This window comes from Hippocampus guttulatus, chromosome 16 (assembly GCF_054856545.1).
Source record: "Hippocampus guttulatus isolate MCC_2025c chromosome 16, RoL_Hgut_1.0, whole genome shotgun sequence".
NCBI lineage: Eukaryota > Metazoa > Chordata > Actinopteri > Syngnathiformes > Syngnathidae > Hippocampus > Hippocampus guttulatus.
The window spans coordinates 6673884-6688636 of record NC_141276.1 but is presented as its reverse complement, the minus strand read 5'-3'; the positions used below and the strand labels follow the sequence as shown (position 1 = coordinate 6688636).

The 14753-nt window shown below is 45.7% G+C and overlaps 1 protein-coding gene and 1 long non-coding RNA gene across 2 annotated transcripts; both read right to left on the bottom strand.

The window, feature by feature from the left end:
• Window positions 1-354: 354 nt before the first annotated feature.
• On the bottom strand, window positions 355-4870 carry LOC147192778 (uncharacterized). Its single transcript, XR_015103236.1, has 3 exons — window positions 4835-4870; window positions 3200-3251; window positions 355-980 (listed from the first exon to the last, which is right to left on the bottom strand). It is a non-coding gene; the product is annotated as an uncharacterized LOC147192778 (long non-coding RNA).
• A 360-nt stretch (window positions 4871-5230) lies between these two features.
• Window positions 5231-13986, bottom strand: raver1 (ribonucleoprotein, PTB-binding 1). Its single transcript, XM_086133115.1, has 14 exons — window positions 13609-13986; window positions 12627-12693; window positions 12003-12472; window positions 10788-10979; window positions 10486-10606; window positions 10319-10419; window positions 8847-8928; window positions 8543-8721; window positions 7979-8060; window positions 7753-7889; window positions 7531-7602; window positions 7282-7404; window positions 7010-7075; window positions 5231-6433 (listed from the first exon to the last, which is right to left on the bottom strand). The coding sequence occupies exons 1-14, from the start codon at window positions 13984-13986 to the stop codon at window positions 6287-6289; spliced, it is 2217 nt and encodes a 738-aa protein (XP_085989241.1). The 3' UTR covers window positions 5231-6286.
• Between the last annotated feature and the right edge of the window lie 767 nt (window positions 13987-14753).

Genomic DNA, 14753 nt, shown 5'->3' with positions numbered 1-14753 from the left:
ATTATTTGGATCAGGACAGCAGTAGAGTTGAAATAAAACAGGAGGATTGACAAGAAAATGGCACATGCCATTGGTAAGGATTTTACAGACATTGATTTGTTTATTGATTGATTTATTAACGAATGCACTCTCATGTTCGGTTCTCATTAAGTAGTTAGGCAAAGTGACGTGCTTTCGAAATGCTGGCGGCCTGTCCCACACACACACACACGAGCTCCTCCACGTGAATGTGGAGAAAAGAAGAAAAGTAGGGAGGGAAAACAACTCTTCCACCCAAAAATAGCAAGCACGCACACACACACATACACACACACGCGCAGAGCGAATGTTTTGACAATATCGAGTAATCAGAATCAGAATCATCTTTATTGGCCAAGTATGTAGAACACACAAGGAATTTGTCTCCGGTATAACACGCTGCATTAGTATCATCGTAAACAACAAATCATTGAACCATTTTAGAGTAACCAGTAGCAGTATTTGTAGTACAAGAAGAGTGACTACGTCAGTGACTGTTTAAGGAGTTAATGGCTAGAGGGAAGAAGCTGTTTAAGTGTCTACTGGATTTGGTGCGCATGGATCTGTAGCGTCTGCCTGAGGGGAGTAGCTGGAAAAGGTGGTGGGCAGGGTGCGGGGGATCCAGGAGGATTTTCCGTGCCCTTGTCTTGATTCTTGCAGTGTGCAAGTCCTCAAGAGTGGGTAGGGCGGTGCCAAGTGATTTTTTCCGCCGTCCTAACTGTCCGTTGAAGTCGGATTTTGTCCTTTTTTGTGGCGGCCCCAAACCAAACCGTGATGGAAGAACACAGGATTGATTCGATGACTGCCGTGTAGAACTGTCGTAGCACCTCCTGTGGCAGGCCATGCTTCCTCGGCAGCCTCAGGAAGTACATCCTCTGCCGGGCCCTTTTCAGGATGGAGATGGTGTTGACTTCCCACTTCATGTCCTGGGAGACTGTGATTCCCAGGAACTTAATTGGATGCTGATCAGGTGCCAGACAAGTGGCAGCCAAGGATAGAAGAGGAAGGAGCGCAAGTGGAGACGATTAATATTGAGCAGGCTGTTATGTTACGAGGGAAAGAGTGGAAATGACGATGAGGGGAAGCTTTGGATTTCGACGCTGTCGCCTTCAAACTCTCAGGAAAGACGAGCGAGACAGCAGGTTGAAATTGGGTGCGTGCGTGCATGCGCGGTATTTGTTCAGTTTCGCAGTATTGCTCTGTCTCGCACCAAAGGAGGAAAACTGTACTCAAGAGAAGACGATAAGGGCTGCAAAACATTGTCAAGCTAGGTCATGCTATCGAGTCGACGACTTTCTCGTCGTCTACTTCTACCTACATGCGCTCATTTGCTAGCTGACGCAAAAATCTCTTCATTCTTCACAACTCAAAATGGTGCTTTTGACTTTTGGTTTGTTTCTTTCTATTAAGAATGTGTTGGGCAAAAACTCAATTTTTTCGATAACGCGGTCATTGTGTTAAAATTGTTTCACCAAAGATGATTTGAGATCATTTAGAACATGGCCGTTGAATGTGACCCCCTTAGGTTTGCACTTCAGGGGTGTGAGCCACCCTGTGATTAAATGGCTGATCTCAAAAAAGACTGAGGGCGGCAAAAAATAAACCCCAAAAAAACACTTCTGCAAAGTGAAGACTGTTGTGTCATGCAGTGGTGTCAGTTTAGGCATGGCAAACAAGGTACGCTAACATTAGCGGGTTCATTTCTGTCATTTCAAGGAGACAAATTGCATTCAAGAGGAGACTGAGGGCAGCCCCCCCCCCACTCCCATGAAAAAAATGGAGCACTACAGCAAAATGGAGAATGCGGATTGGAATTCGGCAGTATCCGCAGCCGAGGCATAGCGTACATGGGTATGCTAATGCTAATGTTAGCTTGTGTGTTTATTTGCCACTTGCAGGAGACAGCGAAACGGAGCGCTGCATCCAAGTGGAGACTGTGGATCCGAACAAAGCATGTGGACTGTGAGGCAAAAACCCGAACCACTACTGCACTCTGCTTGCTCCTAATAGATCTGCTACGTTAAACTGTATTTGCTGTGGCTGCACACTCCTATTTTGCAGGGAATATAGAAATACAAAGAGTCACAATTTAGTTTCTTTTCCCCCATTTTATCTATTGTTTGTGAATTAATGCAACATCATTCAAGCAGGATATTTGCGCCCTTCTGGCATCTAATAAGAAGTAACATCATTAAAACTTGGTCCAAATGGAGTTCAACGATGCGAAAGAGCGCGCGGTAGCTACCTTCCACGCTGTGCAGCTTAATGGAGTGTTTGTCACCGAGGGGAAGTGTGCTGCTTCCCTCTGACTAATACTGCTATAAACAGCAGCTGCGCGCTCCACATACGCCATTTGCTTACATTTTTAGCACTTTTTTTTTTGTTGTTTCCGGCACATAGCATTGCAATAAATCATTCCCATTTGGAGCGTGGAAGAGGGACCAAAAAATAATTTTGCAGTGATTGCTATTTTGCGGAGGTGGTTCTCAAACTGAGGTTTCAAGGATCCCCCACAGGTCCACCACATCCAGCTAGCGTCTGCAAAATTATTTGGGATAAATTGCCCTGTGTCATTTTTTAAAAAGTACACACAGACTGTACAGACTGGGACAGGCACCACAATAAAACAAACGATGTATTCCTCGCTAACTTACCTTTGGCCCACTTAAAAGCTCTTATCTCATAAAATAACATAATCTGATGCGGTTTTTTAAAGCATTAAAAACAGTTAAAAAAGGCCCACTTTTTTCTTCTCAAAAATATGCATTTGTTCCTGTGACATCTTTTTTCCTCCAGAATTTAGCAATATTTTAATTCCAATGGTCTTTTGGGGGACCACACGGTACCGTGGTACCTTAAAATATGAGTGGCCCTCCATACGGATTTTTTTGCCAAATGGCCGATTTTTGGCTTTGACTTGCAAGAGCAAAGTTGATCGTGTCGTATCGTGGCAGGTGACTCACTTCACAACAAGCAACAGTTTGGCAGATTAGCAAATAGTCTTGGGGGGAAAAAGAGCGTTCAAGATGCCACAGAGATCATTTTCGGCTGCATTTTGTGTTTGATACCAACAATGGGACAAATAAGGCTAACAATTAGCATCCATCTTGTGGTTGTGGTGGTGTTTAAGCAACTGATATCTGAAAACAAACATTGCCGCACCAACACAGGTAATACTCACAGTCTGATATTCTTTATCCTGTGCAAAGCACAGCTGTTCTCCTGCTGAGATACTGCTCCCAGGTGGCCATGGTGCGCAGACCAGAATGAGCAGCCCAATATGCATTGAAGGAAAGAGTGAGGCAAAAAAAGAAATTACTGAATGTTTTCATAAAGTAATAAAATTATAAATCTTTTTTTTTTCCTCATTAAAGAACACATTGCAATTTTTGAGGGGGGCTTCAACTGATTAATGACATTTATATTCAATGGGGGAAGATGATTTGAGACACTTTTCAATTACGAACATGGAACTAATTAACTAATTAAAGGCACCACTGTAGTTATGTTTAACTAATGTTGAGATCATGAGGGGGGGCTTCATGAAAAAGTAAGAGGCCGCAAAAAGCCCCAAACTTTGAGAAACTGTGTCTACAGGAATGGCAGAAGCATTCAGCATGGGTGTGAATATAGTATGCAAGCAATCTCACATTTGTATGAGCTGCAGGTCTGAGAGCATTCAAGATGACAATTACGACAGAAATAAAGCCGGCCACTGGTAAGCCGCCGCGATCGTAATGACAGCCGGGCTGGAAATAAACCAACCAGCCGTATCATTCTGCGGTATTTGTAAAATTGATTTTTTTTTTTTAAGTGAATATAGCAAGATCGTCCTGGAGAAGAACTTTATCCAAATCTTTCATCCTTTGAGCTCATATTTTATACCAACATTTCAGTGCTGCAATGCTCCAGGGCTTCTTCCCGATGTCAACAGGCACTTACTGAATCGGCTGAAACTTCATTTGACCCAATGACTTCTAGGGCACATATTTCAAAGTAACTTTGGAATTGCTTCTATACCAATAGAGTGAAGCTTTGCATTACAAATTGAATATGTTCTGTGACCCTGTTCACAAAAAGAGGTAAACTATGTGTCGACTGAAGTGGGGGGGGGGGGGGGGTGACTGTTCCAGCCTCCCACCCTCACGAAAAAAAAGTTTGTCATCAGTTTTAAATTAAAAAAAGGTAGCACACTACAATACTGTACTTTATTAAAAAAACATATGGTTATGGCACAACCAAATAGAGTGTACAGAATTAAATTGATTTTTGATACATTTTGTGCTTCAACGCAATGGATAATGACCCATCATTGCATTTGGCATCCCCGGTTTGAAATTGAAGCCAAACGTCATCAGGCACTGCCCTGACATACCCCGTCCGCCCACCCCCTCCAGTTAATTTTTTTTTTTTTCTCCGAGTCTGTTCGTTATCAAGCGTTGAGGGCAATTATTCTTCCCTCATCCACAACAAGCTGCTAAATAATCATGCCGACCCCCCGGCGCTTTTACACGCCTCTAATGGGTTACATTAGAGGCGCCCGCGGGCCTCCCGCCACCTGATAACGGGGGGGGGGGGGGGGGGGGGAGCGTGGAATGGGGGCAAGGGCACCTTAGCTCGCAGCTCGGGCAGCAGCTGTTTGGCTTCGATGAGAACTTGACTTGTTTACCGTGCAGATGCTTCACTTCCACTTCATGGCGTCACCGTTTAAAGAGAACCTCTTTGTGACGGACACACGCAGTGCTAGGCGCTTAATACAAAAGTACGTTGACGGTACGGTGGATTTCAGTTTGGAAAAGTGGACAACGTAACTCACCAAAGGCCAACCCGAGTCAAAACAGTCCATTTGTTTTGCAGTGTCAACTTGAAAGCGTCCAATTGTTTTGCACGAGAGGGCCCCCTACGGGTGGAGGGTGAAGGTTACAGCGTGGTAATCGGTGCTAACCTAAGTCTCTCAAACACTTGATTTCAAAAGCTTTCAACTTACTGCATTAGCGGTAACGGAGCCAGCTGGTGGACTGACTGGTTAACGCTTCAGAAAAGGGACGTGTGGTTGCCATGGCAATAAGTCGCTATTACGACGATTCATAACGATTTTTCTAATAGCACCTTTCAAGTAAACCAACAGTCGGATGCGATTACTTGAAAGGTAGCAATTGTTCCATATTATAAATACCCCCCACCCTTCCCCCAAAAATGAAGTGACAGCAGATTGAGTTTAAATAACATTTACTTTCTCTCTTTCTCTCACACAAAAATTACAAAGGTGACCATGGAAGAGACAGCAGTTACAATCAAGTCAAATCGAGTTTTTGGACCGTGTCTCTCGGTCTTTGAACAACAAGCTGCAAAATCATTCAGAAGCACCGGACCAGAAGACATTCTGGCTGTGGAACACAAACATTTCGGGAAAAGAGAGAAAGGAATGAAAACTATTTACACAGCAAATAAAAAGACAGAGGTGGTGGCGGCGTCAAGGCTCAGGATAGTCAGTCGTCTTCTTGCAAGGAGGTAATGGGTTCTTCATAATCAAATTGTTCACTTGAAGTAAAATATGAAAAAAAAAATGCACAAAAAAAAAACATGGTGAATTGTTTGGACTGCCAGAGGACTTAAACGCTTAAAACCTGTCAAACAAAAAAACAAGCAGCGTGACTAGTGCGCTTCCGAATGCATTCAACTCGTGGAAAGTGGGGGACAAGACAACTCCGCAGGTGCCAATCAAAAGACAAGTAAACGACATGAAACAAGCTCAGGAATACTTTTTTTTTCTTTCTACAATTCTGTCAAGGCAGGCGTGTTGGGTGGAGTGCAAAAGGAAGGGGGAGGGGGGACACCATAAGACAGGTGGGGGCATTGAAAGGAAAAGACAAGAGTTGGGTGGTTTATGTTCACAACAAAGGCATCCCTTTATCTGAATAGTGTGGAAGACATCAGTGTCGGACTTCAGTGACATCATCAAAATACCGGCCAAACTATTTGCTTACACGCCAAACAAGGAGAAAAAAACAAAAACAAAACAAATAACTTGATTAGCTTAACTTTGTAAGGTCCCTGCTGGTAAACATCATCAACTACCACCAACAAGAAATGTAAAGCGCTATTTATAAAAAAAAAATAAAAATAAAAATAAACACACTAAAATTATATGTACACAAACACAAAAAAAGGAGTTGGGGGGGGGGCGATAATTGGAAGAACCTCCAGTCAGTGTCGATCTCGTCACATCCTGGCTTCTCCCCGGCGCCATTTTGTGTCGTTTTCCCTTTTAGAAGATGCGCTTGCGCTTCAGGTAGGAGTCCGCGTAATGGCCGCCCAGACCTTGGGAATGCTGGCCCACATAGCCGCCCTCGGGGCTCGGCTCCGGAGACGGGATGAGGCGGGAGAAGACGCGCTTGTGGCTCCCGATGGGGGTCTAAAATGGGGAGGCGTTGAAGGGAAACTGAGTTCCTGGCATGAAAAAAATGAATTTGGAGGGGGCTGGATGCCGGCATCCTTTACTCCATCCAGTGGGGGGGTGCGCCATGTCAGCAATTTCTTACCTTCTCTGGGTTTGGTTCAAGTGGCAAAGGTGGAAAAATATCCCTGACGTAGCCATTTCGTTGGTGCTAGACACTTTTGAAGCGTTGGCGCGACCCGGTTTAAAACGTTGAATCATGGGAATTTTCCCCGTGTGTAAGATTTGCTTAAAGTAAACAATTCAGTCCCAAACTTCTAGCACTGTCACAAAAAAAAAAATCTACTTTCAAACTCTCATTATTGGTGTAGGTATACAAGTTTAAAACTTCTTGAAGCGGGGGGTGATTAAATTGTAAATTAGCTCTCCAAGTACCACCTTGTCTGAAGCAAACGCACTTGTGATCCCGACTGGTAGGCGTGTCCTAATTTCCAAGCCAAACACTTTTCAATCATGATTTATTATTATTACTTTTAGGTGTTGCAAGGGTCTGTGCTCTTCTAGACGTATCATTATATAAAAAGAGGGGTTTACCTTCATTGTGTTGACAAGTCCTGCAGGGTAGCCAGAGGTGTGGCTCACAGGAGGCATCCCCACGGCCTGGGGGGGGGGAATAGTTTGACTGGGTGTGCTTTAGTACACAATCTTCTGCAGTGGTGATTGAACATGGCCTTTTTCTTTGCTACAGCCGCACGCACGCCCGCACACATGAAAATCAATAGCGCTACATTAAAGAGAAGGCTTAAAAAAATAAAAAAAATAAATAAAAATAAAGAATTAAAAAGTGACATCAGCTTGAGACTCACCCTGTTAAGCTGGCTGGGAGGCAGGCAGCCATTAGCGGAGGCGTCCGAGCTGAAATACGAGGACGGGGGCGGGCTGGGCGGCAAAGTGAAGTGGGGCTGGTTCAAGTCTGACGGATGAGAGAGCTGTCCAAACCAGAAAAAAAAGGTGGCGTCGTTTGTCACACTTCGGCCACGGTGCCATAAATTTCATCTCATTCAGATAATTCAGGAGAGAGGGGCGGGGGGGGGGGGGGGGGGGGGGGGATCTACCTGCTGTCCGAAGCATGTCGAGTCACCCATGTGGTGATTCTCTTGCTCCTTGTACAAGTGCTGCAGCTGCTCCTGACCACAAAACACCAGGTTGAAGAACTCGGCTAATGACTAAACGGTTGCAGAAAACATCCAACATGGAGGATGTCAAATGCAAGCGACAAGCGCAACATGTTGAATTGGAATTGACGGTATATACACCCCCTTTTGTACTGCGCTTACTCTGTGAAGAGGAGGATATTCTGCATTGTAAGAATCCTGGTAGTGCAGGTTGTAGCTGGGGTGCATGGCGAGGTGTTGGTTGGACACATTACTTAGCGTGGGTCTCTTCCTGTATGGGTGAGGTCTGCAGTTGGCTCCTGGGAGGACCGTGAGCCAATGTGCAGGGAGGCGGCCATCAGACACAGAGACTCTGAGAGGAACGTTTGGACAGACGGGGTCGACTCACCTGAGGGAAACGCATTGTTGGCGGAGAGAAAGGAAGTCTGGGGAGGAGTAACATCTTTGGTTTGGTCTCCCAGGATGGAGACCTGGAGGGGGGGGGGGGGGGGGGTTGGGGGGAGATGAACTCCAATTAACAACTCATTCAGTACCAGCCAATTCTCGACCAAGTCTGAAAAGACGTTTAAAAACGTCTTTGGGAGTAAATGAGTTAATGCGAAGACACTAAGATTCCTGAATCCTAATTAATACGTTGTTTTGTAGCTGCTATTGTTTCAAAGAGGATTGTCGATTTTGTGGAGCTTGGCTGTACGTGAAAGGAATCCATTTCTAGCACCGTCGCTGTGTTTTAGAATGAACCATTGGACTCTTCACAGAACTGAAAACAAAAGCAATGCATGGAATGTAGACTTCAAAAGTATACGTTGGAAAATTGTTCTTTTTTTAACAGAGGCCATTTCAAATTGCGCATCGGGTGGTTGAGCGTCGACATGAGAGGGAAATGACAGAAGATTAAACGGCCAAATGAGGCATCGAGTTCGGTGGGGTTGCCGGGGCGGTGAGGCCTCACCGCTCGCGCCGCGAGGCCGTCTGGCGCCATCATGCAGCCCAGCAGCGGCACAGACAGACCCTGCAGAGTGGGAGAGGGAGTCTGCGGGAAGCTGGGAGACTCCTGATCCCTTGCCATCGCGCGGCTCAGAGGCGCCTGCTTCAATGCGGGTAGGGGGTCCAGACCTGAGACTACGCCACCTGTGTGTTATAGTACGGGGAAGAAAAAAACAAAAAACAAAAACCCCAGACGTTTTCATTTCAGAAATTAATCCATGGCGTGTGGGGGGGGGGGGGGGGGGGTGACATTGGAGGCTGTGTCAGACCTGGAGGCAGATCTCCCAGCAGATGGATTCCCTGCTGGACGGGCAGTGGGGCCAGAGGAGTCTCGGGCAGGAGTCCTGCCTGCTGGGCAGAGGAGAAAAAGAGCAGAGCCTGAGTGGCAAGGGAAGGTCACACGCTGTCCAGCTGTGGTAAAAGCACTCAAAACTCACATACCACGCAAAAAAAAAAAAAAAAAAAAAACAACAACACGGAATCAGTACATCCTGTACAGTACTCACCGCCATTTTGTTAGCTTGTAGCACTTTATACCGATTGTATCACGACAAGTCAACTAAGAATCCATACCATCAAGGTATGATTCAAATGCACTCCCCAGTTAACTTTAGGTCCACCAGCTAAATTGCCAAACCTGGAAAATAATACCGTGACAAGATCTTTGCTCATTCAGATTGACATTAAGCGAATGTGTTTGTGCTTAATGGAAATGTAGAAAGCTCCATTAATAATAATATTTAAGAGATTACGTTTGTCTAATGTAATAATTTAATTACATTATTAAATGATATTTAAATAGGAATAATTAAATTCATAATAATAATAATAATAATACATTTAATATAATAATTAATGAAAATTATTGGGAATTTCTCCATTGCGAGACAAATAAAGGCTTTTTTCTTATCTTAATACTTTTCATGGCAAATTTGCTCCACATTTTTTTTCTGTATGTGTGTTATAAACAAACAAACAAACTTTCGGCTGTTACAATACTACTTTTGCCCGTTTGCTTTTGTAGCAAACGTGAGCGATCTAATGCATGCTGTAATAGCGACATCTACGACTCCCAGCGCTCTCATGCCGATCAATGGAGACTTCCACACCTCTCTCATCAACAACAGCTTCTATCAACATGTGCAACGAGAAGGAATAAAAAAAATAAAAAAGTGCTACACCTCCTGGATGCAAAGTGCCAATGTGAAGAGAGCCGTGGTTTATTTTGAATTGAGAAGACTTTTCTTTTTTCTTTTTTTTTTTAAAGATTGAGAAGCAATTGCACCGATGGATTTATTGTGAAGCTAAATCAGCTAAACGTCTCAATCAGACGCACGTGACACGAACGTCTCTCGAAAAATCAGCACTCTCATCTTTCATCGCGCTTGTTTTTGATCTCATTAGACGCAGCAGGCGTACCTAATGAAGCGGCGGGTGAGCGCATGTTCAAAGTTTGTTACGGGAAGGTATTTTGGGGGTGTGAATGGGAAGAAAGCACTTCACACGGTCAGGCACAAACACCATTAGCACTCACACAGGGTACTAGAGGGCCTTTGTGACCGTACAGCACCTGAGCCCAAAGAAGAGGATTTCCCAGAAAGGCTTGCTGATGGAAAAGTGGGAAGGAGAGGAGGGAATGAGTGTGTTGTAAGGACGAATCAACACAGTCTGAGTGCTTAAGGGTTGAGATGTTGGGATGAGAGAGGAAAAAAAAAAAAAAAAGAAAAAAGGCTGTTGGCACCTGCTGGGCTTTCGCCTGATTTTGGAGCAGCAACTGGAGCAGCATGGCAGGGAGGGCCGGGTTGGCCAGCAGCGGCATGGAGGGGGCCGCCCCGAGGAGACCTGTGCAGCGGGGCGTCAGGCGCGGCGGTGCAAACGGAGATAAAAGTCGGAGGAAGCCTTCGTCACCTTGTTTGTGGCTCTGCGACAGAGGGTTGAGCAGCATCTGGAGGGCGGCCGGGTTGTTGAGACCCGAGAGGATCTGCATGGCGCTGGGGTCCGGAAGGAGACCCTTGCCCCTGTTCACAGACTGTGAGGGGGTTGGATCATTAGATCGTGCGCACATAAACAACTAAATATTTGTCTCGATAATACAAAGTTTTGAAAAATAAGTTCTGGACGAAGTGGAGGTCAACCGGGATCCCCTATGCACTGACTGCAGCCAACTTTCGAGGCTACGCTGTCTCAAAAAGTGGGTCTGGTGCACTTACCATGGTCTGGGCTGCGATCAAAGCGGCGAGCATGCTCCGGCCGGGCGGACCGGGGGCACAGAAGGACGCTCTGATGTGCGTGCCGCCCAGCAAACGGCCATCTGACAGCTGCTGAGCTTCCTCGGCCATCTCAGCCGTAGCAAACTCCAGTATGGCGAAGCGCCGGAAACTTCCATCTTGTCCCTGAGCCAACTACGGAGGGGAGAGGTGGAGGCACAGGTCATTTCAAAACAAAATCTACAAGCAACCACTCCCCCTTGAATATGTGCTTGTTTAAAAAAAAAAAAAAGGCGAGTAAGCCACCCTTGCCTTTGTTCAGCTTTGTCACACACACACAATGAAACACTGCCGTCGTACCACAAGAGATCAGTGCATGAATACACGAGTACCACAGTAGTTACAATTGTGAAAATAAAAACTACAATGACCCCCCTCCATTCCACCATTTTTTTTTATCTCAATTTGTAGAATGAACACTAAAAAGACACCAGAAAATGAGTGACCACGCGTGCTCAAAAGAGATATACTCTGTCATTCCAGAAACGTCTGCTGAATGACACCACCTGGGGGTGTCAGGGGGTCATCACCATGGAAACCAGCAACGGCCACAAGCAATCTGAGCTAAAGGTGATTGGCAGTGAGAGATACACATGGACCCCCCCCCAACACCCCCCCCCCCTCTCTCGGCCACCACACAAAATCCTCTTCCATCAGGTCAAATGTACACTTTTTTTTTTGTGTCTTTACACGTAAAAAAAACAAAAACATTGAAAAATATAGCTGCCAATCAAGGGCATTCCAAAGCAGCAAGTGGCGCCATTACCCCGAATAGCGAATGAGTTGGCACAAATGAACAACAATGCCATATGATGGAAGACATTTCTGGAATGTTTAACTTCTATGGCAGCCTAGAAATACTGAACGGTGATAGAATCCATCACTTGCGTGACTAGGAACCGCAGTTTTACTTTAACCGGCATTTCTGAACGAATGGTAACGTTCAAGAACGGGAAAGCCGGACTGTATCCGAAGGGAGAAAATATTTTGGAGAAGTAGCAGTTCATGAGATAAACTACACCACAACACGCCAACTGTCAAATCTACTCAAGCGCATAAATATCACTGTCCAAAATACTTGTCAGTCACCGTGGAGTGTGTAGGGGGTTCCAAACATTGTAATGTTGCATCACTGCATCAATGTGCGGCAAGTCTGACCTGACAGAAAACTGGTGGGTGGGCATCAGTCAGCGCGTTGCGGAGGTCTTGGGGGGTCACGGCACTCTGAGGCAGCCGGTCCACACAGAGGCACTTAGAGTGCAGCAGCGGGTACGTGAGCGAGCCCACCTCGGTCCAGTGCACGTAAAGCATGCGCGAGCCCAGCTGCTTCCCGAGCAGCTCCGACTTAGCCCGGGCCGCCGAGTCCTTCTTCATGTACTCCACAAAGCCGTAGCCCTTGGAGTGGCCGCTGGATGCCCGGTACACTAGGAAGCAGCGCTCCAGGTTACCGAAGGGGCGCACCAGCTCCTCGAACTGCTGCTGAGTGAAGGAGCGCGGCAGGTTGGCGATACACAGCAGGGCGTCGGTGGGCTGCAGCTGCACGGAGATGTCCCGATCGCGGAGCGCATGCTGGTGGAACTCCTTGATGGCACTTTGAGCCTGCTCGCCGTTGAGCAGCGTCACAAAGGCTGTCGGGCGAGGGAGATGATGAGAATGTTAGTCGAGCTACAAAGCTAATATTGAACTTGGGGTCCGCAATATGGCTTTACTATATAATCGGATGTTCTAAACTTTCACGTGCAGATTTTATTTATTTAATTTTCAAGTACACAGATGACCAACCTGTGCCCTTATATTTGTCTACGAAGCAGTACTTCAAGTCATAGTTGGCCAGCAGATCATGAACCTCCTGGAATAGAAAGAGCAAAATAAATGAATAAAAGAAATATTAATAAATACATTAACTAATGAATATTAAAAAACGCAAATACCCCCATAAATAAATCTACATTCTGATGGAAGACGCTGGCCGTCTTAATTTAATTCTTTATTTTCGGATCATGATCCGTGGGGGTAAAGCAGGTTGCTGGGAAGGGGCGAAGAGGACAATGACAGACTCTGTTGGGAGGAGAGAATTGTTCGACGTTGCGTTTGTCCATTCACAACCGAACGGCGATGCTGTCGAGCACTTTCTGAAGCGTTTTGTCCGCACGCCTTCCACCTTTTGTTTGAACGAAACTCGCATCTCGAAACCCCACCAACTACTAACACCCCCCTTTTCCCGAACAATGGTACCACCCGCAGGCCCCACTGCTCCCCACGAGTCACGCACGTTCCAAAACAGGGGGAGGAGGGAGAGTAGCACTATATGCCAATCTAAGTTTTATCAGACCGATTGGTGTGGTTAAAATCTGACACTGGGCCAACGTAAAAGTAATATAAATTTATACGTTGGGTGTTACTAATCCACAATTGTGACAAGGACTGTTGTTTAATGAAATTAAATTCCCCGGCGTGGACACTGGCGAGGCCTGACGGCTCAAACCACACTTGACAGTTATCAGTCCGGCGGGGCTTTCATTAGGTTAAACACGAACGCATTACTACAAGTATAATGTACAACCATTTACTTAATTCGTACTGTAAAGTGTGGCTGATTTAAGAGGGGCGGTTCAATGTAGGCAAAAGGGTACAAATTAACATTAATAAACTACCTTGTGTTCATTGGCCAGAAGGCTAACAAGAGTAGCGTGGCACAGCTAGGTTAACACTGACTCTCCAAACAACCCCTGTCACTTCAATCACTAAAGGTTTTCATGCTTGCCTGATTGCTGACGTCACACGGCAGATTTTTGATGATAATCTTCCTGCGGTTGTAAAACTCCCGCCGAGTTCTCTCCAGGCGGCTCTGAATCTCTTGGGGGCTCAGCGGTGTTAAGTCTTCGTCGGCCCTCCGCCGACCCTGGCGTCCCACTGTCGGGACCTCTTCGCCGGCTTCGAGCTCCGAATGCCGGCGCTCTCCGAGCCTCCACTTTTCGCGATCGGCGGGTGCAGCGAGGTCGTACTTTTCATGGAGCGGACGGGCGACGAAGCCGAGCGCTGCGTCTGTGTTTTCTTCTTTGGCGTTTGTACTCACAGACACGATGGCCGCCATCGCTCGACTTGTTGGAAGTTTTGGTTGTGCTGGAAAAGCCAGTCGCATTTGAGCAGTTTAAACAATACACACATGGGTCAATCGCCGTCTCTGATTGGACGAGGGGTGTGTGACGCCATTAGGTGGGGTCACGGGTGTTTGTGCACTGTGCAAACCGGAAGAACCCAGGGTGAAGATCGGATTTAAAAAAAAAACTTTTAATTAAAATTCTGACCAATATTTTTATTCATTTACCTGATTTCTATAATTTCCGTTTTTAACGAAAATATATATTTGGGAGTCCTTTTTACAGGGTTGACTGTTTAAGCAGGTATAGTTTTGGGGTGGAAGGGCTTTATGAAGTCATGATTAAAATTTCTTGCTTTCAGCATTTACACATTCTAGTGGTCAAGCTTCTTGAGGACTCCTTGACACAAATCTTTAATATAAAGTTCATGCTGTGTCTTTTGCAAATTTACCCACATTCTTCACAGTGCATGTTATTGTTTGTCAAATGTCATTAACGCGTGTGTCAGGTGTGTGCTGAAAATGTTCAATAAATTATTCAAAGTAAATTAAACAAAAACCTCCTGGTAACTCTTACAAGTGTATACCTACATTTGCACTGCCCGTATTAAAGGGAATTTTCATTTCAAGGTTGTACCATTTCACTTTTTGTAAATTTCCAGCTTGTTGAAAAGGGAGAAGCAGCCTTATGATGCAAAAAAATTGAGCAGGTCCCCTTGTGTATTCCACCACACCACACAGGGACTTAACAAGAAAGCTCCTCAAAGCCACTTTCATATAATTCCAGAACTGCTGACAAGAGGCTGACA